At 41.8% G+C, this 27586-nt stretch overlaps 1 protein-coding gene across 2 annotated transcripts in view; it reads left to right on the plus strand.

The window, feature by feature from the left end:
• Positions 1 to 27586, plus strand: part of YJEFN3 (YjeF N-terminal domain containing 3) — a 457583-nt gene that overhangs the window by 234634 nt on the left and 195363 nt on the right. For both annotated transcript variants that reach the window (XM_073661060.1, XM_073661059.1), the window contains 2 exons: positions 2687 to 2795; positions 3363 to 3473. In XM_073661060.1, the coding sequence (XP_073517161.1) occupies positions 2687 to 2795; positions 3363 to 3473 (220 nt within the window). The remainder of the gene's footprint in view (positions 1 to 2686; positions 2796 to 3362; positions 3474 to 27586) is intronic.

Below are 27586 nucleotides of genomic sequence, written 5' to 3' on the forward strand. Positions count from 1 at the left end.
AAGACAATGATCCAAAACACCGCTCCAAATCTGCTCAGGCATTCATGCAGAGGAACAATTACAATGTTCTGGAATGGCCATCCCAGTCCCCAGACCTGAATATCATTGAACATCTGTGGGATCATTTGAAGAGGGCTGTCCATGCTCGGCGACCATCAAACTTAACTGAACTGGAATTGTTTTGTAAAGAGGAATGGTCAAAAATACCTTCATCCAGGATCCAAGAACTCATTAAAAGCTACAGGAAGCGACTAGAGGCTGTTATTTTTGCAAAAGGAGGATCTACTAAATATTAATGTCACTTTTCTGGTGAGGTGCCCATACTTATGCACCTGTCAAATTTTGTTTGAATGCAGATTGCACATTTTCTGTTAGTACAATAAACCTCATTTCAAGGCAGAAACATTACTGTGTCCAACAGTTATTACATATATCAAACTGAAATAGCTGTTGCAAAAACACCAATTTTTATAAAACATTAAGCTTAAGATTAATAGGGGTGCCCAAGCTTTTTCATATAACTGTATATTGTATACATACATTTATCTCCTGAAGAAAAAATCCCCTACACTACGCCCCTGAATACAAATATGTAGCCGAACATTAATATGCATCCCGATATTAAGTGCCCCATCCAGGTTCCCTTCATGGATTAATGTGCCCCATCCTGGTCCCCTTCATGGATTAATGTGCACGATCATGGCACCCTTCATGGGTTAATGTGCTCCATCCTAGTCCCCTTCATGGGTTAATATGCCCCATTGTGGTCCCCAGCCCACCCACATCTTCCTCACACTGCTTACCTCAGTCTGCCTGCTGCTGCCACAGCTGCAGCGTCCATTGATGCCTGTCTCCCACGCTGCTCAGGATTCAAAATGGGCGCTGAGCGGGTGTCACATGAGCGTGCTACATCAGGACCATGATGCGCCCGGGCCCGGTCATGGCTTAAAGGTACATCACCCAATTCCTGCCACCGGGTGCATTAACAACACTATAGCGGTATCTTTAAATCACCTTAGGTGATTTAACTATACAGTGTTGTTATGCACCTGGTGTTCGGAGCTGCGGCGGCCCTAAACTGTTGCCTCTGGGACCCAGTGAGCGGAAGCAAAGAAAGGGGTGCCCCACGCTGCCAGCGTGTCCAGGCCATCCCTTTTTGCTTCAGTTAACCGGGCCCCATACAGTAGTAAGGGCAGTGATGCCCTGATGGCGGCCCTGGTGATAAGCGAGCATGCTCATTACTTGAGATTTACGAGCATGCTCGGTTGTTTTCCAAGCATCTTCGGCGTGCTCGAATGCTATGTTTGAGTTACTCCGTGTGCATGATTTGCGACTGGCATTCCTCACATGTATTAAAGCTGTCAAACAGACATGTGAGGAATGTCTAGGCATTCCTCACATGTATTAAAGCTGTCAAACAGTCGCAAATCATGCACACGGAGTGACTCAAGCATAACATTCGAGCACGCCGCAAATACTAGTGATGAGCGAACTTGTTCTGTTAACCCTTTCGGCGAGCATGCTCGGGTGCTCACCGAAAGGGTTAACAGAACACGCTAGCTCATCACTAGTCACAGGCATTACTTACAACTGACAATGGAGATCGTTGCCTTGCACTCTCTACTGGTAACCAGCTATTTTTACGACTGGTAAGGATGTTCGTTGTGAGCTACTCTGTCCTTCCTTGGCAGCGTCTTGCACCACTTTCTGGTTGTGCTGGTTGCCCTCCCAGCAGACAGGACCTGCTACTCCACCAATATGCATTCCCTTGACTTTACACTTCAATGAGAAGAGGCAGCATTTTTTGTCTCCCTCCATCTCTCTACTGTACAGACCTAGTGTTCATGCTATCCCCACTTTGCCCCTGGACAGACATTCATTTTAGTGTAAAAGCTGGAGCTGGGGTGATGGATTGTGAAAAAGAAATAGATTGAAATTTTATTGGTCAAAGTTGATACCGCCACTGCTATGAACCACCATATTCTCTAGATTACAAGTGCCTGGTTATAAATACGGCCCTGGGCGGGGGTCTAGCCGTATTTAGGTCACATAACTCATGCGAGCACCGCATCCCCTTCATTATTTACACTGTTTCATGCAGTACATCTTCCTACTTTAGGAGGCGGCTGTACCTGGTCATCATTTTCAAAGAAAGCACTTTTATTTCTTATAATTGATATAAACAGAACTGTAAACCTAGCAATGCAAATGAATGTACGAAATTGAAGAGTTTTTGGGGCTGAACATAAATTTGAACTTAAGCCCAATGTCAGGATTCCCCTCTGATGCCACCTTGAGCATAATGCACATTGTCAGGATTCAGTAATTTACCGTCATTGCATAAATTTATATTCAAGGTGAAAAATCCATTTAAATACATTAAAGCTCGACTATTTATAACGATCTATATATAAATTCAAGGATTCCTTTGTTTATAGAAGCTGGCTGTAAAGGATACTTTACCTCTTCCTTCCTTTGTCTATCTGAATTTCTCAAATTGGTTCACATCAACTTGTTTCTATAGATATTTGTGCATACTGTTAGAGATTTTATGGGCTAGCCAATGAACAACTGGAAAGAAAATGTAAAGTTTTATTAACTGATCTACTTTTGAGTGTTGTTTTAATGACTGAAGCAAAAATAGCTCCTGCATTTGGAATGTTAATTATTATGTCTTCTCTCTCAGTAAACAGGAAGCTGAAGCCTTAGAAAGAGAATTACTGGAAGATTACCGCTTTGGGAAGCAACAACTTATTGAGATATTAGGACACAGCTGTGCAATGGCAGTAACCAAGGTCTGTATCGCAGAGAGATTTAATCATATCGCTAGTTACGGTCCTGTGCAATGTGTACAAAATGGTAGAACAGCAAGGGGGACGCAATGAAATAATAAACTTATGGAAACATTTACATATTAAAAGAAACCTAAGCTACTATTTCAATAGCCACAAGAGAAATATAATATTATATGGTGATCTTTCAAATGTTTAGCCATCCATGCAATATTTGGTTTGGTCAGATTGCTCATTGGTCACTCTCCGCTCTGACACGTCCATATGTCCAACAGTTAAACAACCACTGCAAAACTGCAGTTCACTGAATAAAAGTGTGGCACAGTGCACACATGCTTTCAGTATAATTTTGTGATTTGTGAATTTCCTAAACTGATTGAAAAGGTGATCAGTTTGCAGCAACTTTCATCAGTGTTTGAGCCAAGTAAATTGGATTTCTCTTGAGAATTTAAATATAATTGTTATTGAAAAATACTGCAAAAACAGAGAAATTCATACAGTATATCAATATTTGGAAGTATATATGAAGTGCAGGAAGTATAACTTAAAAGTTTTACTTTTATTTGGCAGGTGTATCCATTGAAAGCACTTCCTAAAAAACAACCTACTGCTTTGATCATTTGTGGACCCGAGCAGAATGGCGCTATTGGCCTGGTTTGTGCTCGAAATCTACGAGCATTTGTAAGTGTCCATCCAAATAAGTAAATGCATATTATTAACTTTTAACCGACCTTAGAGTGCATTAGTAAGGGAAACTTTTAACAACCAATTTCTTCTTCACTTACATTTATACACAGCTCTATTCTTCCACTGATGGGAAGAAGGTGGGTCATATTCACAGTCACATCCAAAGTTGTGATTAATACATGGAATGTGTCCACTCATAGAGATACTGTAACTCAGAGAATAACCTTGACTCTACATTATGATTATATATTCATCGCTGTTGTACATTATGCATCTTTTGTAGAACTAATGGTGCGTAACATCATTTTTGTAAAATTATTTGTGATAATTTTATAAATGGATAGATATTCTGAGCAGAGGTCACACTACATATTTCACAGAAGAGTACTCCTTTTAGCTTTTTTGAGGAGTATTTTTTAGCCAAGAAGGAGAGTGTAATCTCCAATTACTCAATTTGTAATACATATGCATATGTAATGTTAAGAGCTCTCTATTTATGCAGGAAAAGATTGCTATGTCCTATTATGTTTCCTAACTGTAATAGTAACCCTCTATTCCTCGACACAGTAATACTATTCCCACACAGTAATAGTGCCTCATTGGGCCTCTTTAAATTAATAATGCAACCCTTGAGCCTCCACAAAGTAATGGTGCCCGCTTTGTGTATCCACACAGTAATAATGCCCCACAGAGTATTTTGCCTAAACATAGAAATAGTGCTCCGCATTGGGCCTCAACATAGTAATAGTGGTCCTTCTGCTCCTCCACTTAGTATTAATGTCCCCATTGGGCTTCAACAAAGAAATAGTGCTGCATATATGACTCCACATAGTAATTTTATAGCCATAGTGCCCCAATTTGCCTCTACATAATAGTACCTCCACATAGTAATAGTGCCCCCACTGAGCATCCACACAGTAATAGCATCTCTATTGTGCCATTGTACCTGCATATGGTAATGGATGCCCCATTAGGCCTCTGCATACTCAAAGCGCCCCATCTGTGCCCCTACATTGTAATAGGGCAACCTCTGTGCCTCACCTCACCTTGCTCGTATGAAGAGTGGTGATGTCCTCTTCCTTGTACTGGCATTTGGAAGTACGGTGCATGTGGCACAATTAATTGATGTCAAGTGTATAAATAACACCAACATAATTAATATTTCACTGAAGTAGTCATTTTAAGATTCTTAATTGAAACATTGAAATATATTTCTTACTAGGGAAGGTAGAGAGTCTGGTATTTTACCCCACTTTCTAAGGCTAAGAACCATGTTGTGCCATTATGGAGAGAGGCCGTAGGAATTTTAATCTCAACTATGTACTTCAATCGAAAAGGGGTTTATTTAACAGTAGGGGATAAAGCTATATGGATAACAAAGGTAACATTTTCCTTGGTGCCCAAGGGAGGCCAAAGCCTACTCTTCCACTTGGATATGACATAACTGTATGCATTATCCTTTTACTGTGACAGGTTATCGTTTTGTTTTATCACTTTATTAACTCTGTTCCATGATATCACCGCATTTATTATCTCTGTAGCATTGTACATCTCCTTGTATTATGATGCTGTATATATGATACTTGTGCTGTGATGTCTCTATGGTTCTCAGCATTCACTATTATTTTTGTTCTGTGAAATCACTATTTAGATTGCTACCATAGTGTGACCTCACTGGGAACATCTACCTTTTGACTACTGTCCTGTGACATGAATGTGGATATTATGCTTGTGCTTTTCCACTTTGCTTATTATTATTACTCCTGCTTTGAAGACCACTTTTGCAAACTTTGCTTCAGAGTTTAGGAAAATGAAGTTATGCTGAACAGACACTGAACCAGCGGGGCTTTTTAATAGTTGTGCGCTGTCAGTAATGAGAATGATCCATTGTTAAAATGTTTAGAATCTAATAAACTACAGTCAATGGAACAAACTACAAAAGGAGCCCACAGAATAACTAACAAAGCATCAAGGTTACAACATGAACTGGTAGAATGGCAGTCCCTACTAAAGTTTCCAGACAAAGAAACCTAACATCATCTCATTGGAGCAGCTAACTGCAAACATATTTCTTCTAAAGGCTATTAAAATTCCTTGTAGGAAGAGCGTGTTCTCAATGATCACTCATTGTATTCTCCATTTCACCGCTCTTTTTCTCCATTTTTTTTACTGAACAATTTATTTTTCTGTTTTACTAAAATAGTATGGTTATATAAAACAATATACTGAATGGTTAAAAGTGTCATAATTGTGGGGAATTATAGAAAGCTATCATGCTTGGCACAGTGTGAATGACCTAAGCACACCTGAGGTTTCCTGGAGCAGATGCAGTCTCCATGGGATGCCAGCAGGGAGATCTTGTTTTGTGCAAGTAATGCCACATGGCACAGTAGCAGTACCCACAAGATTTAGATTCTTTTCACTAAATAATTAACCAACGTAGTTTACCAGGACATTGAGGTTCAGTATTGAAGCCTGGTTTTAGTTTTTAGATTTTTCTCTTAATATTACCCTTGACTTCAATAGTTAGATTTTACAGAACTGTTGGTTCCTGCTTTAGACATTACAGGGTCACAGATCGTGTTGTTTTCTATTCTGCTTAAATAAAATTACATGGTACTGGAATGTGTGACTCAAGTGTACCGTTTCTCAGTGGTGGCTCATACAGAAAAATATTTTCTTTTCTCTGCCATTCTTGCTCACGTGACATGATTCTGATTCCTACCTTGTACTTCAAGTAGCAGGATACAGGGTAAATGTATACAAATAAAGCAAAGTGATTCATTTATACAGCATAAATATTTTTACAGGCAAAAATATACTAAAGGTGTCTTGCAGAACTTTTATATTGATGACTTATTCACAAGATTGGTCATCATCAATATAAGATCAGTGGAGGTGCAACACCGAGCACCACCACTGATCACCTTTGGCAGCGACTGAATGGAAACTGTGCAGAACGAAACAATGCAGTCTTGGACTGAACTGATAGTATAATGATAACCTATCCTAAGGATAGCTCATCAATATAAAAGTATTGGAAAATATTCTACAACTATGTTCTAATTTCCTACCAAACATTTTGATCTACAATCTCAAGATTGAAATAATGCATAAGAATCAATGCAATATAACTATATATTTTGAATATTAATCCGTTTTACCTTTAAAGCTCATTTAGTCTAGCCGACAATCGGAATCAGCTTTCATTAGAACGCCTGTTCATCAATTGACTTGTGTAGAGATGTCGGCAATTACCAAATGAACAAGCCAAACGTGTTCAATGGATGATTGGATTATTCATGCCTCCATTAATTTATTGTTCTCAGCAGCCCACCGTCCTGTTCTATGTAAACAGGAGATTTGCTGCCATTAACAATGATTATCTTTGATGATGGTATTAATGGATTGGCCAGCTGTCTAAGCAGACTATTAAATGACCACTGGTTGGCTTGTTTATAGCTAATCTGTAGTTTTTCAAGAGCCAATCTAAATGTGTCCTAAAGCTCCTTATACTCTTTAGATAGCTGTTGGCCAAATGATGGTTTGGTTCGCTCTGCTGAGTGGTCCTGTGTTCTTCATGAGAAAGCCACTGCCAGACATTTCCGGCAATTACTTATCTTTTAAGCCACATTTACGCGTTCAGTATTTGGTCAGTATTTTCCATCAGTATTTGTAAGCCAAAATCAGGAGTGGAACAATCAGAGGAAAAGTATAATAGAAATGTGACGCCTCTACTCGAAAAAGCCCTTTTCTTTACCCTGGGAGATGGGGGACTCGGAGTCGGGTCCTTCGATGGAGAGATGGGGTGCAGCCGTGGCCCGGACCCGACCCGTGCTCAGGGCCGTCACAGTTAAAAAAGATGGTGTGGGCTTATCCGGGTTGAGTGGCTGATTAACGACTACGCCACCTGTGGTACCTGGTGAAGGGCCACCAGCGCCGCTGCAGTCCGCTGAGGCATCGTGTTATGGCGGCCAAAGTTATTACTACTCTCCACAGGCGGAGCAGGGCCTCAGGGCAGAGGGACAGGATGGAGGGGGTAGTAGTAGAGGAGCACGGGCTCCGCATCTCGCGGTGTGGTGCAGAATAAACAGTCCGGAGGCCATAGGGGTGAACTTCCAAGGCTTTACTCACATAGATGGCATGAGGAAGGTGACTCCCTGCTCCCTGCGGAGTCCTGCGGTCACCAGAGACGGGGGTCCGACAAACTCCGAGTAAGTCCAACATTCAGTCGGGACCCTACACCAGAGTGTTCCTGAACTACGGGCCTAATCCTTTCCTGTCCGTGTATGTGCAAATAGGCCGGATCTCCCTCTGAGCTCCTCTCAGAACAAGGGCACGGGTGGCAGCTCCGCTCCGTCCGATGCCCGGTGGGATCCTCAGGGCCTACCGAGCTTTCCCGACCAGGACATAAAGTAGCAAGGTCGGGTGTCGGGGGCCGGTTTCCCTCTTGCAGCCGGACTCCCTCTGAATATATCAGGTTGGCGAGGACAGGTGGCGTACACCGCTCCGTCTGCATCCTGCCTGGGATCCATTTGCTGTGGAGCCACACTCTTAAGCTCCGGGCCTTCTTGGTCCTGGTCCTTGGCCGGGTTGAGACATTCCTGGTCTACAACCTGCCTCTCGTCCCAAGGCCGGGGTACGAGGGCCGTGTCTCCCTCCCCTGCAGGTCCACACAGGATCCACGCTGAGGGTGGGAGATCACAGTAACACACAGTATTTGACAGCACAAAAGAACCAAGAACCAAGATGGCTTTTTATTAAATATAAAATTTAAAGTGTAACTAACTTGTAGGTCCTCCACCCTCACCCACTAACTGGTTCCCCTAACTCTTGGTTCCCCAGTCTCCCTGTAACCAGGGGAGCAGCACCTAGTGCATAGCAGCTCCCTTTGGTGGAGAAATGTGGTGTTGAATGCAAAGGTTGGGTCACGACTATCACACTGTTCTTACCTCAGAGGAGGAACACTACACTCCATTAAAGAAGTGCAGCATCCCTGTGGAGGTCGAACCCTCAGGGGCGCCACAGAAACACGTCTCCACTTCTGTATTTATCACCCACTCCTGGTTTTGTCTTACAAATACTGATGGAAAATACTGACCAAATACTGAACGTGTGAACGTGGCCTTAGAGTACAAAATTATCAGCCTTCCGAAATTAGATGTCAGATCCTTATCTCTCCCAACAATTTGATGGAAGCACCCACACACATTAGACCGTTGGGTGAACCTGTTGATAACAGCAGATAAGCATTTGTCTAATGTGTATGAGGTCCTTTAGTCCTAATAACAGCACAATAATGGGGTATTTCTGCCCCTATCTACTAATACGACATATGGAATCTTTAATCAATTAAGTAAACACTAATTAACTAGTGCCCCCTGACTTTGTAAATGAGCATTTTTCCCCTGCCACTTTGTGTTTATTATAAACTAGAAACTAGAGTGGGAAATTTGTGCTGCTGTAAGGACTAAGGGAAAACAGGTTAACATTAAAAATACACACTTCTTTTTCATCCTACCAGCTGCACAATAATGGAGCTTAAGCACAAAGAAACCCCATAGGTAAGGCCCTCTTGAGTGGAGGAACACAAAATTAATTACATGAGAGCCTTTTCCCCTAAGAGCAAAAAACTCAGCCTATACTGGTTGATAAATACATGCGACTTCAAAGCTGCACAGCACATCTGATTTAGCGGGATTAGACTTAGTTCAGCCAAAGAGGACACGACTCTAGCACAGCTCCCAACCGTCTCGTATTCGGCGGGACTGTCCCATCACGTCTCAGCTGTTCTCCCGGCTCATACTCACCTCTCTGACAACTTCGTAGCGCCTCCCTGTGAAGTGCATAAATGTAATTTAATTTATTCACTTCACTCTCCCCATCAGGTCTCCAGCTCGTTCAGCAGGTGTGGTCTTCCTTCCCAGGCAGCAGAGCCACAGCTTATAATGTTACACATAGGCTATGTGCACACGTAGCGTTTTTGATGCGTTTTCGCAGCGGTTTCCCGCAATACTAATCCGGATGTGCTGTGCACATGATGCGGAAATTTCCGCTCCGGATTCGCATTGCGTTAAAAAACACAGCAGGACCATTTTTAGCACGATCTCGCAGCAAATTCGTGCCCATTAATATCCAAATGCTGCAAACCCGCAGGTATATGTGGATTTGCTGCGTTTCAATTAAGTCAATGGCCGCAAATTTGCGGTGGAAACGCAGTGCGGGTGCTACCCGGGTTGAAGAGAAGGACTACAACTCCTCTCATCCCGACCACCGCTCCCGCTGATAACAGCAGGAGCAGCGTGGCTGGGAGGAGCAGGAGTCTTTCCAGCCAAGCCGGCTACCATGCGCTGTAAAAAAAAAGAAAAAAACTAAGTAAAAATTAAAAAAAACCCTCTATACTCCTGGTCCCCGGAGGCGATCCTCTCCTCCTGGTGGCTGGCGGTATACTGCGGGGAGCGGGCTCGCTCCCTGCAGTGTACTGAGCTGCCAGGACCTGCGGTGACGTCAGCAATCAGCTGATTGCTCACATGACCGCACCCTGGGAACTTTCAGAAGAAAGTTCCCAGGGTGATGGCGGTAAGAGCTCACCGGGGCTGATCAGCTGATCTTCAGCTGATGAACCCCAGTGACCCCCTGCACAGCTATATATACTGACAGGGGGGATTTTACACCCCTGTCAGTATACAATGCTGTCTTCTACAGCATTTTTTTTTTAAAACCGTGTGTTTTTTATTTCATTAAAATACTTTATTCTGGCCGTGTTTTTATTGAAAAGGTGGCGACCATTTTACTACGCAGTTAGTAATGGGGGCATCTTACAGACGCCCTCCATTATTAACCTGGGCTTCATATCAGCCGCCAATGCAAGGCTGACGTGAACCCCAACCCCATTACCCCACTTGCCACCGCTACAGGGCAGTGGGAAGAGAGGAGTGCCAGATTTGGTGCATCTTATGGATGCGCCATTTCTGGGACTGCTGAGGGGTGATATTAATAGCTACAGAGGGGGCTAGTATCCATGGTCCCTTCCCTGGCTATGAATATCAGCCCGCAGCTGTCTGTTTAGCCTTTTCTGGCTAGATTTGATAGGGGGACCCCACGTCAATTATTTTCTGGGGCCCCCTGTAATCTAGCCAGTAAAGGCTAAACAAACAGCTGTGGGTTGATAGTAATAGCCAGGGAACATTGTTGGCTAATGGCCCCTTCCCCAGCTACTAATATAAGCCCCCTGTGGTCGGCTTTCCCTCTGCTGGTTATAAAAATGACGCGGGAGTCCACAACATTTTTTTTTTAAATTTTAAGCTCTGTGCCCACGATCCGGACGTACCAGCGCTTTGGACGCATATTTTTGCTGCGTCCAAAACGTTGCATTCTATTGAACGCAGGTAAATCCACATGTGTTCACTGAACCATGCGGATTTACCACATTCAATACTTTCTAGTCGTCAAATTTTTGTTGCGCAGACTAGTGACTCTGCAAGAGAATTTGACATGCTGCGGTCCTGAAAGACGCGCCGCATGTCAGTGTCCACGGGTGATTCGCAGCCTCTGATGCACGCATAGTGGACATGGGATTTCTAGAGATTCCATCTGCAATGCTGTAACATCTGGACACTGCGGGTTTGACGCTGCATAAGCACGCAATGTCAAACCTGCAGCGGCTCCTGACCGTGGCCACATACCCAAACTCACCCGCAGCGTGTCAATTTCTGTAGCGGACACTCTAGTCTCCGCTGCAGATTTTGACCAATTGAAGTGTCGTTATATGTGGTGGATTCACATGTACTGACAACAAAAGTGCGGCACTAGAATACCGCGTTTTGGACGCAACAAAAATATGCTGCGTCCAAAGGGCTGCTAAGTTCTGATGGGGGGGGTAGTGTCTAACGAAACAGCTATGAGATGTTAATTATGGCCAGGGACCATGTTTGCAAATGGCACCTTCCCAGGCTAAAAATACAGCTCACAGCAGCCGCATAAATTACATGATTAGAAATGCTAATGAAGATTGGGTGAATGGGACTAGCTGACACCTAGCTCCTTTGTTTGGTTATGACAAGGTGTCAATCAGATCTTTTCATGACCAAACTTAATTAAGGTAAAGTAAAGAATTAAATAAACACTCAGACACAGAGTAAACACTTTATCTAAAATACAACAGACACATTCTTTAATCATTGAAATTAACCAATATACTCACCCCAGTTCTGATGGTAATCCAAGGTTTAAGCAATGTCCACTAAATAACTTTATTTTGCTCCAGAAAGCATTCATTGATGTACAAAAACGCTTAAAAAATGCATCAAAAACCGCATCAAACTCCAGTTAAAATCGCGTAAAAAACGCACGTAAAATCGGCATGCGTTTTTCCTGCCATGGAGATGCAGAAATGCTCAGGAAATTTCTGCTTCAAATACACATCGTGTGCACATAGCCGTAGGAGGTTTTAGTAATCTTGACTTCTATATTAGGCTCCAGAAGCAGAGAATACAAGTACATTAAATACAGCAGTGTAATTCTTTGTACTTGTATTGTAAAGTGAAAAAAAGTCATACTATTGTTCCTATAAAACTAGGATTTTTATTATAAAATATTACAAAGGTGTATTTTTCTTTTCATGTGAGAGCCTCCATGGGGTCTCAAACCCACAACCTTCAACATCCCAGTTAGGAGCTGAACATACTGAGCTACAAGCTCCAGTGATGCTGTCAGCAGAATTGTCTATACTTGATCTGTTATTGCAACTCTGCCTCCACAGATTGCACTGATACATTACACACAGCAGTGGATTTCGATGTATTGTATTCTAGCTTGAAAATAAGATTTTTTTTCTTCTTATAAAATTACAAAAAAAATATGAAAAACTCTTGAAATATTGTCATGTTTAATGTGCTTTTTAAAAAATAATAAACAACAGAAATCAGCAAATAACATGGACATATTTGGTGTCCCTGTAATCGTAACGACCCGCACAACACAGCGATTAGATTATTTACGGAGCTCGGTAAAAGGCGTGATGGATATTTTTTCTCTATTAAACTTATAAAAATGTATTAAAAATGTAATAAAAACGTAACGCTGTGGCCATGTTCACATGTAGATTAAGTGCTGTGTTTTCTCTACTGCTTTTTTTCTGCATGTTTTCTGCAAATGTCCGCAGCACATGATGCAATAACAATGTTTTCTGATTATTTCGTGTTTGCTGCATTTCTTTTATGCGTTTCCCCCATTTGATGCAGTTTTGGTGCACATGTGACGACGCGTTTTTAATGCTTTTTTAATAGTACAGAAAAGCTTAGGTTTTTCACTTAAAAATGCAACGGCGTTTTTTTTCTTCATGCGTTTTTTTCAGAAGAAGCCTCTAGAGAAAAAATGCACCAAAACCGCAGAGTTCAGCAGTGTTTTCAGACCACAGAGGGCGGAGATTTCATGGAATCACATTCACTTTGCTTGGACATTTAGACAGTGTTCACATGTAGCGTAAATGCTGCGTTTTTTTCTGCTATTTTTTTAACAGAAATTCTGCTTTAAGGGCTCTTTCACATGTCAGTGTTTCCAGCACGTGTGGTGACAGTTTCCACATGTACTGTAGACACTGACACACGCAGACCCATTCAAATGAATGGGTCTACGCACATGTCAGTGTGTTTCCATAGACCGTGTGTCCGTGTGACACATACGTAGACATGTCCATTTTTGGCCGGCAGCCCGGATCCCATGGACCCATTCAAGTCAATGGGTCCGTGTAAACATGTACTGCACACGGATGCCATCCGTGTGACATGTACCAGTGCTTGGGAATCAGCGGCACAGTTAGCGCTGTTCCCAAGCGCCGAGTGCTGAACACTGCCCTCATCATAGTTTCCTGCTAGCGCTGCGATCAGCACCAGAGTAGTAGTCTGTTCCTGGTGTCTCCACCTGTAAAAATGAGAATAAAATTAAAAAAATCCATATACTCACCTGTCCTAAGCGTCCCCCGCTGTAATCCATGCAACCGATCACGCCGAGGAGCCGGGGAGAATGACTCCTGCAGCGAGTCCTGTCACTCACTGAGCTCAGCGCAGCTCTGGGGCTCACTCGCCCCACATAAGTACGCTGCAATCACCATGTTTCACTGTAGGCTCCATATCTCTCCTAATCAGTGGGAGGCATGCATACACATTAAACTGTCAGTCAAACCCATTGATATCGTTAGTAGTTAAGGCCCCCATACATACATAGTCCATCAAAAGGGTAAGGGCAGTTTTAGGGTATTTGACACAACATCTGCGAACCCGGCAAGATTTTGAGGGAGGAAAATGCATCTTTTGTCCTGAAGCGTTTTTTTTGCATTTTTTCGGTCATTTTTCCAACACCTTTTGGCCACTGGCTTTTTTTTTAAATTGTACTGAATAAAATAGTGAGCGACATGTAAGCAGAAGCTATCTGAAGAATGATTAGGTCACATCTTTTAACTGATTCGTGTCTTTGGAAATCTGAAGCAAGTAAAAGTTACTCGAAAGACTGAGCATTTTTTTTAATCGGTTAGCGATTTTTCAGGCAGATTATGGAGCACAACACCCTGAAAAATTATGTTGTGTGCATATACCTTTAGTCTGACTTACTGGTAGGGGTGTGACCACATAAAGGGCACAGGATGAGAATGGAAATCTCTGGCTGTGGACCTGTGTATAACTGTTAGGGCGCAGACAAACGGCCGTATTTCTTGTGAGAGGATCGCATTGGAATCCTCTGACTGACCATTGGCTCTCCTGACCTGAGCATGACAGCTGCATAGAAATACATCACGCTGTCACGCTCAGGTCAGGAGAGGTGCCAGGCAAGTCCATGCACTGCGTTGTGGAGTTGGGGGCTCCAGTTAATTAGTGTTTTATTTGATTAATTAAAAATTCCATCTGTTCAATAAGTAAACAGGGATAAAATACTTCAATATTAAGCTGCTTAATATAATGGCTTTGCTTAACCCCTTCACCTCCGAGTCTGTTTTCACCTTTTTGACAAGGCCAAATTTTACAATTCTTACCAGTGTCACTTTATGAGGTAATAACTCTGAAACACTTCAACATATCTCACTGTTTCTGAGATTGTTTTTTCATGACACATTGTATATTATGGTATGGTAAATTTAGGTTGATAATTTATGCGTTTATTTGAGAAATCATCAGAAGTTTGGCAAATATTTAGAAAATTTCATAATTTTCAAACTTTTAATTTTTATGTCCTAAAACCAGATAGTTATATCACACAAAATAGTTAATAACTAACATCTATTACATGTCTACGTCACATTACCATAATTTTTAAACAATTTTTTTTTGTTAGGAAGTTAGAAGGGTTAAATATATATCAGCAATTTCTCATTTTTCCAATAAAATTTACAAAAACACTTTTTTTGTGGACCACATCATATTTGAAGTGACTTTAAGGGGCCTATATGACAGAAAATACCCAAACCTGTATTCAAGAAAATTATTAACCGTTCAGGTGCTCCACAGGAATCAAAGCAATGTGGAAGAAAAAAATGTAAATTTTACTTTTTCCCGCAAAAATGTTGCTTTAGCCCCAAATTTTTCATTTTCACAACATGGTAACAGGAGAAAATGGACCCTACAATTTGTATTGAAATTCTTCCTGAGTATGCCAATACCCCATATGTGGTGAAAAACTACTTTTTGGGCACATGGCATAAAGAGAAGGAGCACCATTTGACTTTTGGAATGGAAAATTGTCTTGAATCGATACAGGATGCCATGTTGTGTTTGCAGAGCACCTGATGTGCCTAAACATTGAAAACCCCTCACATGTGACCCCATTTCGGAAACTACATCCCTCAAGGGACTTATTTGGAGGTGTGGTGAGCACCTTGAATCCACAGTAAAAAATGAAAAAATACATTTTTCCCACAAAAATGTTGTTTTTGTCCCAAAGTTTTCATTTTTACAAGGATAACAGGGAAAATAGATCATACATTTGTTTTACAATTTCTCCTGAGTACACCGATACCTCATATATGTTGGAAAACTCCTGTTTGGGCGCACGGCAGGGTTGGGAAGGGAAGGAGCACCATTTGACTTTTGGAGTACAAAATTGACTGGGATAGATAGTGGACACCATGTCACGTTTGCAGAGCCCCTGATGTGCCTAAACAGTGGAAAATCCACAAAAGTTCATTCAGTTTGGAAACTACACCCCTCAATGAATTTATTTAGAGGTGTGGTGAGCACCTTGAACTCACAGGTGCTTCACAGAATTTTAGAACGTTGAGCAGTGAAAATGAAAGATCAACAAAAATGTTGCTCCAGCCCCAATTTTTTTATTTTCACAAGGATAACAGAAGGAAATTGTAAAGTTAATACCGATGTCCCTGCATGTTCCCTTTCCCCTTCTCCTTGCATGGATGTGACGTGCCCCCTGGCCCGTGGGGTACCCGGTGTCGGGCCGGTAGATGCTGGGGGTTGTAGTCACTGTGGCGGTGACCCGGTCCATGACCCAGGGTGGTCAATCCAAAGGGAATTTATATGTATAGGTGTTAATGTCCGACTACGCCACCTGTGGAGTGCGGCTAAAGGGGACCGCCGCTGCGGAACAGTCCTCTGAAGCTGGTGGTTTTGCAGCAAGGGTGGTGTAACTCCCCACAGGAAGAGTTAGCTTCAGGGCAGTGTGTGGATGATGGTGGTTGTACAGGTTGTGCTGGGCGTTGTAGTGCAGTGAGTGAACACAGAGACCAGATAGTGCAATCCCAGGGTCTTTACTCACAGTTGTTGCAGTCCAGATTACAGGTACCAGAGCAATCTCCCCCGTCGTGCTGTGCGTACTCAGTGAGGGGCTCAGTCCACCCCCAGATAGCTCCGGAGTACTTAGCAGGACCCCCTTCTGTGTCCTTTCTCTGGCCTCTTCCCTGCACCTCACACCTAGTGACTCCAATCTGGTACCCGCGGGCCTTGGCGGGCGACGTATGTTCCGTCCCCTGGGTCCTATGTGGCTAACTTCTCGGTGAGACTGGCGTGGACTTGTGGCTACAGGACTTAAAGTACTGAAGCCTCCGGTTTCTAGCTAAGACTTGCAATCTTTCACTAGTTGAGGGATCCGGTTCCCTGTATGTGGCCTGACCCCTCCACCTCCCGGCAGATTCGGACGTAGGGGTGGCCTCCAGCACTGCCCGTACCCCTGAGATCCCTTCTGTTCCTGGAGCCTTCCTGCTCCCTCTCCTCTCTACTCTCCTTATCCTCTCAGACTTGGGCCTCACTGTCCAGGCCCGCCTCTGGAGCAGAGCTCATACAGAGCCTCTGCTCCTGTCACTTCTCCTCCTCTGACTGTCTGCACTGAACTAAGATGGTTTCCTATTTATACTCTCTCTGTCATGTGCTCCCCTAAGCTACCTTCTCCACCCACACCCACTACATAGTCCCCTCCCGCCAGCTCGGGAACCTGGGACTGAGCTCTCCCTTAGGAGCAATCTCGCCCTGCCCCCGCTGCGGGGCGACGTATGTTCCGTCCCCTGGGTCCTATGTGGCTACCTTCTCGGTGAGACTGGCGTGGACTTGTGGCTACAGGACTTAAAGTATTGCAGCCTCCGGTTTCTAGCTAAGACTTGCAATATTTCACTAGTTGAGGGATCCGGTTCCCTGTATGTGGCCTGACCCCTCCACCTCCCGGCAGATTTGGGCGTACGGGTGGCCTCTAACACTGCCCGTACCCCTGGGATTCCTTCTGTTCCTGGAGCCTTCCTGCTCCCTCTCCTCTCTCCTTCTCCTTCAGTCCTGGGCCTCACAGACTAGGCCCGCCTCCGGACTAGAGCTCATACAGAGCCTCTGCTCCTGTCACTTCTCCTCCTCTGACTGAACTAAGATGGTTTCCTATTTATACTCTCTCTGTCATGTGCTCCCCTAAGCTACCTTCTCCACCAACACCCACTACATAGTCCCCTCCCGCCAGCTAGGGAACCAGGGACTGTGCTCTCCCATAGGAGCAATCTCGCCCTGCCCCCGCTGCGGGTATGTGTTGGATGCAGGTGTTAGGGTCCTGAGCTATACTCCTTCCTTACCTGAGAGTGAAGTACCACACCTTTGGATGGGATGCAATACCTCTGTGGCGACTGAACCCTCAGGGGCGCCACAGATGCCAACATACTCACCGCTCTGTCCGTGCGGTGCTGTCCTTGCCCACTGTTGTGGTTCCTGTGGGCCTGTGCACACCACGCCCAGGTCTCTCAGCGGCGCAATGATGCTAAGCTTTCCAGCCATTTGCACTGAATCTGGGTGTACATCCCAGCTTCATATACTATGTGCGCAGGCTCTGGAGCCGCTGAGCGTCAGTGCGTTGAGCGGGAAGACAGGCGCGCATAGCGTGCACGCTCACAAACTGTCTTGTGGACACTGACACTCAGCATTTCCAAAGCATGCACACATAGGATAAGAAGGTGGGACATACACACAGATTCAATGTGCATGCCCGGAAAGCTGAGCGTCATTGCGCAAGCGCGGGATCTCCTGGGATATTGAGGTGATGTAGGGAGCAGTGACTGGAAGGAATGCTAATAGGATGGGCGAGGAGAATTTCAAAAGACAGTTGATTGACCATGACTGAAAAGTTAGAGCTGCCCACCCCTATGACTGAATCCGAATGTATGTGGGGCACTCATCAAAGTGTAAAAAGTAATTTGTATGCTAAATACTGGGACATTTTGCTTGAGACAAACATGACACTGGGGGCAGTTCAATAGCCATAAAGAATGTGACAGGTTCTTTTTAAAAAAATAACTTTTAATAGATAATTTTAGCTTACCTAACCTGTGTATTCATTGGTGACCAGTTTCATCATTATTGTTGTTTTTACCACTAGCACTTGGCACTGGCCTTTTTGGAAAATTATCTATTAAAAAATATTTTTTAAATATCTGATTTTTTGCCATATCAATATCTGCATATTAATCAGATCATACTTCATTGATTTGTCTTGGGTTGTTTTATGTGGTAAATGTTATTTATTATCTATTTTGTGTGATATAGCTATCTGGCTTAAGGGCATTAAAATGTAAAGTTTGAAAATGCAAAATTTTCTAATTTTTTGTCAAATTTTCGATATTTTCATGAATAAACACAAAAAATATGGACCTAAATTTACCACTAATATGAAGTACACCATGTTCCGAAAAAACAATGTCAGAATTACTGGGATATGTTGAAGCGTTCCAGAGTTAATACCTCATAAAGTGACACTGGTCAGAATTAAAAAAATTGGCCTGGTTAGGGTTGGGCGGTGAAGGGGTTAAAAGGGGTTAAAAAGACCGACACCATTGGATCATAGGCCAGAGAGCATCCACAGTATCTCCATCTGCCTTTTTATAGGGCATCTTCATGTATTTCAGAGATTTACAAGAAAACCACAGTATAAGCGCTCAGTGCTCTGGATAAATGAGAGCAGAACCTTAGTGCGATCTTTGGGAGGCAGAATAAACAAAAAATAAAAAAATTGTAAAATCCATAAAAACATCTCTGGAAAGGGGACATATCCCCCACACATTGAACATATGGGATTAATTATAACTAGGGAAGTGAGAAAAGAGCTGACACTTTAACCTTCATTGAATTAGGACCTCCTGCCGTATACAGGTAATTACAACAAGAGATCTGCTGAGAACCATCCACCAAGTCTAGGATTCGTTTATTCAGAGGAGAAGTACAGGGGCTTCCTCTGCTCAAAGGAATTATCTCAGAAACTTTGGAGCCAGTGATCGGTGATGAAAATTGGGGTTTGCATTGATCTAATATTTATGCAAGATATATATTTGGCGTCATAGAGAAGGGACGAACATAATGCATTCACTCACATACAGTTGTGCTCAAAAGTTTATATACCCCGGCAGAATTTTTGCTTTCTTGGCCTTGTTTGAGAGAATATGAATGATAACAAAAAAACTTTTTCTCCATTCATGGTTATTGGTTGGGTGAAGCCATTTGTTGTCAAACTACTGTGTTTTCTCTTTTTAAATCTTAATGACAGCTAAAAAAATCCAAATGACCCTGATCAAAAGTTCACATATCCTGGTGATTTTGACCTGATAACATGTTCAGAATTTGACACAAATGGGTTTGAATGGCTACTAAAGGTAACATGTTCACCTGTTTGCTTGTAATCAGTGTGTGTGCGTAAAAGCTCAGTGAGTTTCTGGGATCCAGACAGACTCTTGCATCTTTCATCCAGCCATTGACGTTTCTGTATTGTGAGTCATGGGAAAAGCAAAAGAATTGTAAATGGATCTACAGGAAAAGGTAGTTGAACTGTATAACACAGGAAAGGGATACAAATAGATATCCATGGAATTGATAATGCCGGTCAGCAGCGTTCAAGCTGTGATTAACAAGTGGAAAATCAGGGGCTTTGTAAAAACCAAACCACGGTCAGGTAGACTAACAAAAATTTCGGCCACAACTGCCAGGAAAATTGTTTGGGATGCAAAAAAAAACCCACAAGTAACATCAGCTGAAATTCAGGACTCTCTGAAAACTCACGGTGTGGCTGTTTCAAGATGCACAATAAGGAGGCACTTGAAGAAAAATGGGCTGCATGGTCGAGTCGCCGGAAGAAAGCCATTACTGTGCAAATGCCACAAAGTATCTCGCCTCCAACATCCTCTTTCACTTTCTGCACAGAAAAAATGGTGGAACTTGTGAGTTAAAAGATAGACAATTGGTAGGGGTTTCCCAATGTGATAAAAAGGTTAGGAATCACTCATCTAAAAAGTGATCTTGTGACTACAGACAACACCTAATATTAATATTTTGATGTTGAACACACTCAGACTGGGTCTCAGTTAACAGTGGGGTACCACAAGGGTCAGGATTGGGCCCGCTTCTTTTTAACATATTTATTAATGACCTTGTAGGGGGCATACAGAGTAGTATTTCAATATTGGCAGATGACACAAAACTCTGCAGGGTAATCAATACAGAGGAGGATAATTTTATATTACAGGAGGATCTATGTAAACTAGAAGCTTGGGCTAATAAATGGCAAATGAGCTTTAATTGGGATCAATGTAAGGTAATGCACTTGGGTAGAGGAAATAAAATGTATAATTCTATGCTTAATTGTAAAACATTGGGCAAAACTGTCACAGAAAAACACCTGGGTGTATTGGTGGACGACAAGCTCACGTTTGGTGGCCAGTGTCAGGCAGCTGCTGCAAAGGCAAATAAAATAATGGGATGCATTAAAAGAGGCATAGATGCTCATGAGGAGAACACAATTTTACCTCTATACAAGTCACTAGTGCAACCACACTTAGAATACTGTGTACAGTTCTGGTCTCCGGTGTATAAGAAAGACATAGTTGAACTAGAGCGGGTGCAGAGAAGAGCGACCAAGGTTATTAGAGGACTGCAATACCAAGACAGGGGTCTGCAATACCAAGACAGGTTATTACACTTGGGATTATCTAATTTGGAAAAACCAAGGCTTAGGGGTGATCTTATTACTATGTACAAGTATATGAGGGAACAGTACAAAGACCTTTCTACTGATCTTTTTACTCTGAGGCCAGAGACGGGGACAAGGGGGCATCTTCTACGTCTGGAGGAAAGAAGGTTTAATCATAATCACAGATGCAGATTCTTTACTGTAAGACCAGTGAGACTTTGGAACTCTCTGCCACATGATGTTGTAATGAGTGATTCACTACTAAAATTTATGAAGGGCATGGATGACTTTCTTGAAAAGTATAATATTACAGGTTATATATACTAGATTCCTTGATAGGGCGTTGATCCAGGGAACTAGTCTGATTGCTGTATGTGGAGTCAGGAAGGAATTTTTTTCCCAATGTGGAGCTTAGTGTTTGCCACATGTTTTTTTTTTGGCTTCCTCTGGATCAACATGTTAAGCTATGGGTTGAACTAGATGGACTTAGTCGTCCTTCAACCTTAAAAACTATGTTACAGTATGCCAAACAGCACAGAGACAAGCCTCAAAACTTCTGAAACAAGGTAATTTGCTGTGATGAGACCAAAATTGAACTTTTTGGCCACAACCATAAACGTTACATTTGGAGAGAGGTCAACAAGGCCTATGATGAAAGGAATACCATTCCTACTGTAAAGCACGGAGGTGGATCGCGGATGTTTTGGGGATGTGTGAGCTACAAAGGCACAGAAAACTTGGTAAAAGTTGAAGGAAAGATGAATGCAGCACATTATCAGCAAATACTGGCGGCAAATTTGCACTCATCAGCCCGGAAGATACGCATGGGACGTACTTGGACGTTCCAACATGACAACGATCCAAAACACAAGGCCAAGTCAACCTGTCATTGGCTACAGCAGAACAAAGTGAAGGAGCTGGAGTAGCCATCTCAGTCTCCTGACCTCAATATCATTGAGCTACTCTGGGGAGATCTCAAGTGTGCAGTTCATGCTAGATAGCCCAGGAATTTACAGGAACTGGAGGCTCTTTGCCAAGAAGAATGGGCAGCTTTACCATCTGAGAAAATAAAGAACCTCATCCACAACTACCACAAAAGACTTCAAGCAGTCATTGATGTTAAAAGGGGCAATGCACGGTATGTGAACTTTTGATCAAGGTCATTTGGATGTTTTTGGTTGTCATTAAGATTTAAGAAGAGAAAACACAGTAGTTTGACAATAAATGGCTTCACCCAACCAATAACCATGAGTGGAGAAAAAGTTTTTTTGTTATCATTCATATTCTCTGAAACAAGACCAAGAAAGCAAAAATTCTGCTGGGGTATGTAAACTTTTGAACACAACTGTAATCATAAGGCCAGTCGAACAGCTCTAGTTTAATATCTGTAAGATGGATGATGCTATCCATGCCATGTTTCATCCCTAAATAAATGTAAAATCATGATAGGAAACATGGCAACAGTATCTCCCACCTAAGACCTCCAGGGGCAAAGATATCTTAAAAGTTGGGCATCTCATAATCTTCTAAAGACCTAGCACATGCCACGACCAGCCCCCATATGAGCTCACCAAGTGGAGGTATGTGGACGTAATATTGATCTAATAAAAATCTGAGTTTTGGTTTTTATAATTTGTCAGTCCTGAAAGATACAGCTTGCTGTTGTCCTATTCATCTTCCTAAAAGGAGTGCTCCTCTCCGCTAAGCTCCGAGCCATATCAGTGACACAGGTTTAGTACTTTTGTTTTGCTATCGCTTTTATTTTATAAGATTGTATTAACCATATTGTTTTGTTCCCATTCTGTAACATCTTTGTATATTTTTTATAATCACTTCCTACTTTTCCGGATTAAATATATGCAATTTAATAGCTTCGTTCTTCTTGCTCTGTAAACCGCACCCCTGAAGCCATATGCTACCTGTAACGGGCGTCCAATTGGCCTGTATAAACAATTATTGGTGGCAACTAGTGTTGAGCGAGCATGCTCGACACTGCTCGGTACTCGACCGAGCATCTCACTACTCGGGATGTTCGGCGAGCACCGAGCATTTCCGGGTTACTCGGGCGGGAGCTCGGGTCTTCGCCCTGCATGTTTGGCGCTCTTTACAGAGCCAATGAACATGCCCCTGCAATACAGCCAATCACTGTAATGCCGCAGCCATGTTGGTTGTGGGCATTACAGTGATTGGCTGGCTGCACAGCGTCACCTCGAGTATTTAAAACTGGGCGCCGCCATCTTGGACACAGTTGCTCCGGATCAGACGGTGTAGGGAGAGTGCTGCTGAGTTAGGGAGAGATTTATACTGCGAAATAGGTAGTGTAGGGTCTCTAAAGCCTGCAAAATCAAACAAACAGACAAACAGTCCTTCTCAGGACTAACATCCATCCCAGATATCAGGCAGGCAGGCAGGCAGGCTGTAGAGAAGACGCAGTGGTTATACCAACAAACACTGCATTACAGTACTGTGTGCTGCTTTTCAAATTGCTAGACTTAGCCCCAGGTCTCAGGGGCCAGGAAAAATCTTTTTATTTTCATCCAAATCCTCTTTTTTTTTTTTCTCAGTCAGACTGTACAAATACCCGTCTTATTAACCTTTCGGTATTTCGCGTGTGTCTGTGAGTGTTCAGACACAAATATATCTGTTTAAAAGATTCTGGTGTAGGCCAGATAACTAGAACTGTGGTTTTCCTCTTCCACGGTTCAAATCTCTGTATTATCCACTTTTTTGCCTTTTTTCAATAAAAAAAAACATTTTGAGTGTCTCGCTAACTGTTCAGACACAAATATATCTGTTTAAAAGATTCTGGTGTAGGCCAGATAACTAGAACTGTGGTTTTACTCTTCCACGGTTCAAATCTGGGTGTAATCCACCTTTTTGCATAGAAAAAAACATTTTGAGTGTCTCGCTGACTGTTCAGACACAAATATATCTGTTTAAAAGAGTCTAGTGTAGGCCAGAAAACTAGAACTGTGGTTTTCCTCTTCCACGGTTCAAATCTCTGTTTTATCCACTTTTTTTGCCTTTTTTCAATAAAAAAAACATTTTGAGTGTCTTGCTGACTGTTCAGACACAAATATATCTGATTAAAAGATTCTGGTGTAGGCCAGATAACTAGAACTGTGGTTTTCCTCTTCCACGGTTCAAATCTGGGTGTAATCCACCTTTTTGCATAAAAAAAAACATTCTGAGTGTCTCGCTGACTGTTCAGACAAAAATATATCTGTTTAAAAGAGTCTGGTGTAGGCCAGATAACTAGAACTGTGATTTTGCAGTCCACGGTTCAAATCTCTGTATTATCCACTTTTTTGCCTTTTTTCAATAAAAAAGAACTTTTTGAGTGTCTCACTGACTGTTCAGACACAAATATATCTGATTAAAAGATTCTGGTGTAGGCCAGATAACTAGAAATGTGGTTTTCCTCTTCCACGGTTCAAATCTGGGTGTAATCCACCTTTCTACATAAAAAAAAACATTTGGAGTGTCTCGCTGACTGTTCAGACACAAATATGTCTGGTTAAAAGAGTCTGGTGTAGGCCAGATAACTAGTACTGTGGTTTTGCAGTTCCACGGTTCAAATCTCTGTACTATCCACTTTTATGCCTTTTTTAAATAAAGAAAAACATTTTGAGTGTCTTGCAGACTGTTCAGACACAAATATATATCTGTTTAAAAGATTCTGGTGTAGGCCAGATAGCTAGAACTGTGGTTTTACTCTTACACGGTTCAAATCTGGGTGTAATCCACCTTTTTGCATAAAAAAAACATTTTGAGTGTCTCGCTGACTGTTCAGACACAAATATATCTTTTTAAAAGAGTCTGGTGGAGGCCAGATAACTAGAACTGTGGTTTACCTGTTCCACGGTTCAAATCTCTGTATTATCCACTTTTTTGCCTTTTTTCAATAAAAAAAAAATTTTGAGTGTCTCGCTGACTGTTCAGACACAAATATATCTGTTTAAAAGATTCTGGTGTAGGCCAGATAACTAGAACTGTGGTTTTCCTCTTCTACGGTTCAAATCTTGGTGTAATCCACCTTTTGCATAAAAAAAAACATTTTGAGTGTCTCGCTGACTGTTCAGACACAAATATATCTGTTTAATAGAGTCTGGTGTAAGCCAGATAACTACAACTGTGGTTTTGTAGTTCCACAGTTCAAATCTCTGTTTTATCCACTTTTTTGCCTTTTTTCATAAAAAAAAAACAGTTTGAGTGTCTCGCTGACTGTTCAGACACAAATATATCTGTTAAAAAGAGTCTGGTGTAAGACAGATAACTAGAACTGTGCTTTTGCAGTTCCACGGTTCAAATCTCTGTACTATCCACTTTTTTTGCCTTTTTGCAATAAAAAAAAACATTTTGAGTGTCTCGCTGACTGTTCAGACACAAATATATCTGTTTAAAAGATTCTGGTGTAGGTCAGATAACTAGAACTGTGGTTTTCCTCTTCCACGGTTCAAATCTGGGTGTAATCCACCTTTTTGCATAAAAAAAAACATTTTGAGTGTCTCGCTGACTGTTCAGACACAAATATATCTGCTTAAAAGAGTCTGGTGTAGGCCAGATGACTAGAACTGTGGTTTTCCTGTTCCATGGTTCAAATCTCTGTATTATCCACTTTTTTGCCTTTTTTCTATAAAAAAAACATTTTGAGTGTCTTGCTGACTGTTCAGACACAAATATATCTGTTTTAAAGATTCTTGTGTAGGCCAGATAACTAGAACTGTGGTTTTCTTCTTCCACGGTTCAAATCTGGGTGTAATCCACCGTTTTGCATAAAAAAAACATTTGGAGTGTCTCACTGACTGTTCAGACACAAATATATCTGCTTAAAAGAGTCTGGTGTAGGCCAGATGACTAGAACTGTGGTTTTCCTGATCCATGGTTCAAATCTCTGTATTATCCACTTTTTTGCCTTTTTTCTATAAAAAAAACATTTTGATTGTCTTGCTGACTGTTCAGACACAAATATATCTGTTTAAAAGAGTCTAGTGTAGGCCAGATAACTAGAACTGTGGTTTTGCTCTTCCACGGTTCAAATCTCTGTATTTTCCACTTTTTTGCCTTTTTTCAATAAAAAAAAAACATTTTGAGTGTTTTGCTGACTGTTCAGACACAAATATATCTGTTTAAAAGATTCTGGGGTAGGCCAGATAACTAGAACTGTGGTTTTCCTTTTCCACGGTTCAAATCTGGGTGTAATCCACCTTTTTGCATAAAAAAAAACATTTGGAGTGTCTCGCTCACTGTTCAGACAGAAATATATCTGTTTAAAACATTCTGGTGTAGGCCAGATAACTAGAACTGTGGTTTTCCTCTTCCACGGTTCAAATCTGGGTGTAATCCACCTTTTTGCTTAAAAAAAAAACATTTTGAGTGTCTCGCTGACTGTTCAGACACAAATATATCTGTTTAAAGGAGTCTGGTGTAAGCGAGATTACTGGAACTGTGGTTTTGCAGTTCCACGGATCAAATCTCTGTTTTATCCACTTTTTTGCCACTTTTCAATAAAAAAAAACATTTTGAGTGTCTCGCTGACTGTTCAGACACAAATATATCTGTTTAAAAGATCATGGTGTAGACAAGATAACTAGAACTGTGGTTTTCCTCTTCCACGGTTCAAATCTGGGTGTAATCCACCTTTTTGTATAAAAAAAAGCATTTTGAGTGTCTCGCTTACTGTTCAGACACAAATATATCTGTTTAAAAGAGTCTAGTGTAGGCCAGATAACTAGAACGGTGGTTTTGCAGTTCCACGGTTCAAATCTCTGTATTATCCACTTTTTTGCCTTTTTTCAATAAAAAAAAACATTTTGAGTGTCTCGCTGACTGTTCAGACACAAATATATCTGATTAAAAGATTCTGGTGTAGACCAGATAACTAGAAATGTGGTTTTCCTCTTCCACGGTTCAAATCAGGGTGTAATCCACCTTTTTGCATTAAAAAAAACATTTTGAATGTCTCGCTGACTGTTCAGACACAAATATATCTGTTTAAAAGAGTCTGGTGTAGGCCAGATAACTAGTACTGCGGTTTTGCAGTTCCACGGTTCAAATCTCTGTACTATCCACATTTTTTTCTATTTTCAATAAAAAAAACATTTTGAGTGTCTCGCTGACTGTTCAGACACAAATATATATCTGTTTAAAAGATTCTGGCGTAGGCCAGATAACTAGAACTGTGGTTTTCCTCTTCCACAGTTCAAATCAGGGTGTAATCCACCTTTTTGCATAAAAAAAAACATTTTGAGAGTCTCGCTGACTGTTCAGACACAAATATATCTGTTTAAAAGATTCTAATATAGGCCAGATAACTAGGACTGTGGTTTTCCTCTTCCACGGTTCAAATCTGGGTGTAATCCACCTTTATGCTTAAAAAAAAACATTTGGAGTGTCTCACTGACTGTTAAGACAGAAATATATCTGTTTAAAAGATTCTGGTGTAGGGCAGATAACTAGAACTGTGGTTTTCCTCTTCCACGGTTCAAATCTGGGTGTAATCCACCTTTTTAAATAAAAAAAACATTTTGAGTGTCTCGCTGACTGTTCAGACACAAATATATCTGTTTAAAACAGTCTGGTATAAGCCAGATAACTAGAACTGTGGTTTGTAGTTCCACGGTTCAAATCTCTGTTTTATCCACTTTTTTGCCTTTTTTCATAAAAAAAAAACATTTTGAGTGTCT

This window comes from Phyllobates terribilis, unplaced genomic scaffold, assembly GCF_046119375.1.
Source record: "Phyllobates terribilis strain yellow unplaced genomic scaffold, ASM4611937v1 Scaffold_1__5_contigs__length_1240528914, whole genome shotgun sequence".
NCBI lineage: Eukaryota > Metazoa > Chordata > Amphibia > Anura > Dendrobatidae > Phyllobates > Phyllobates terribilis.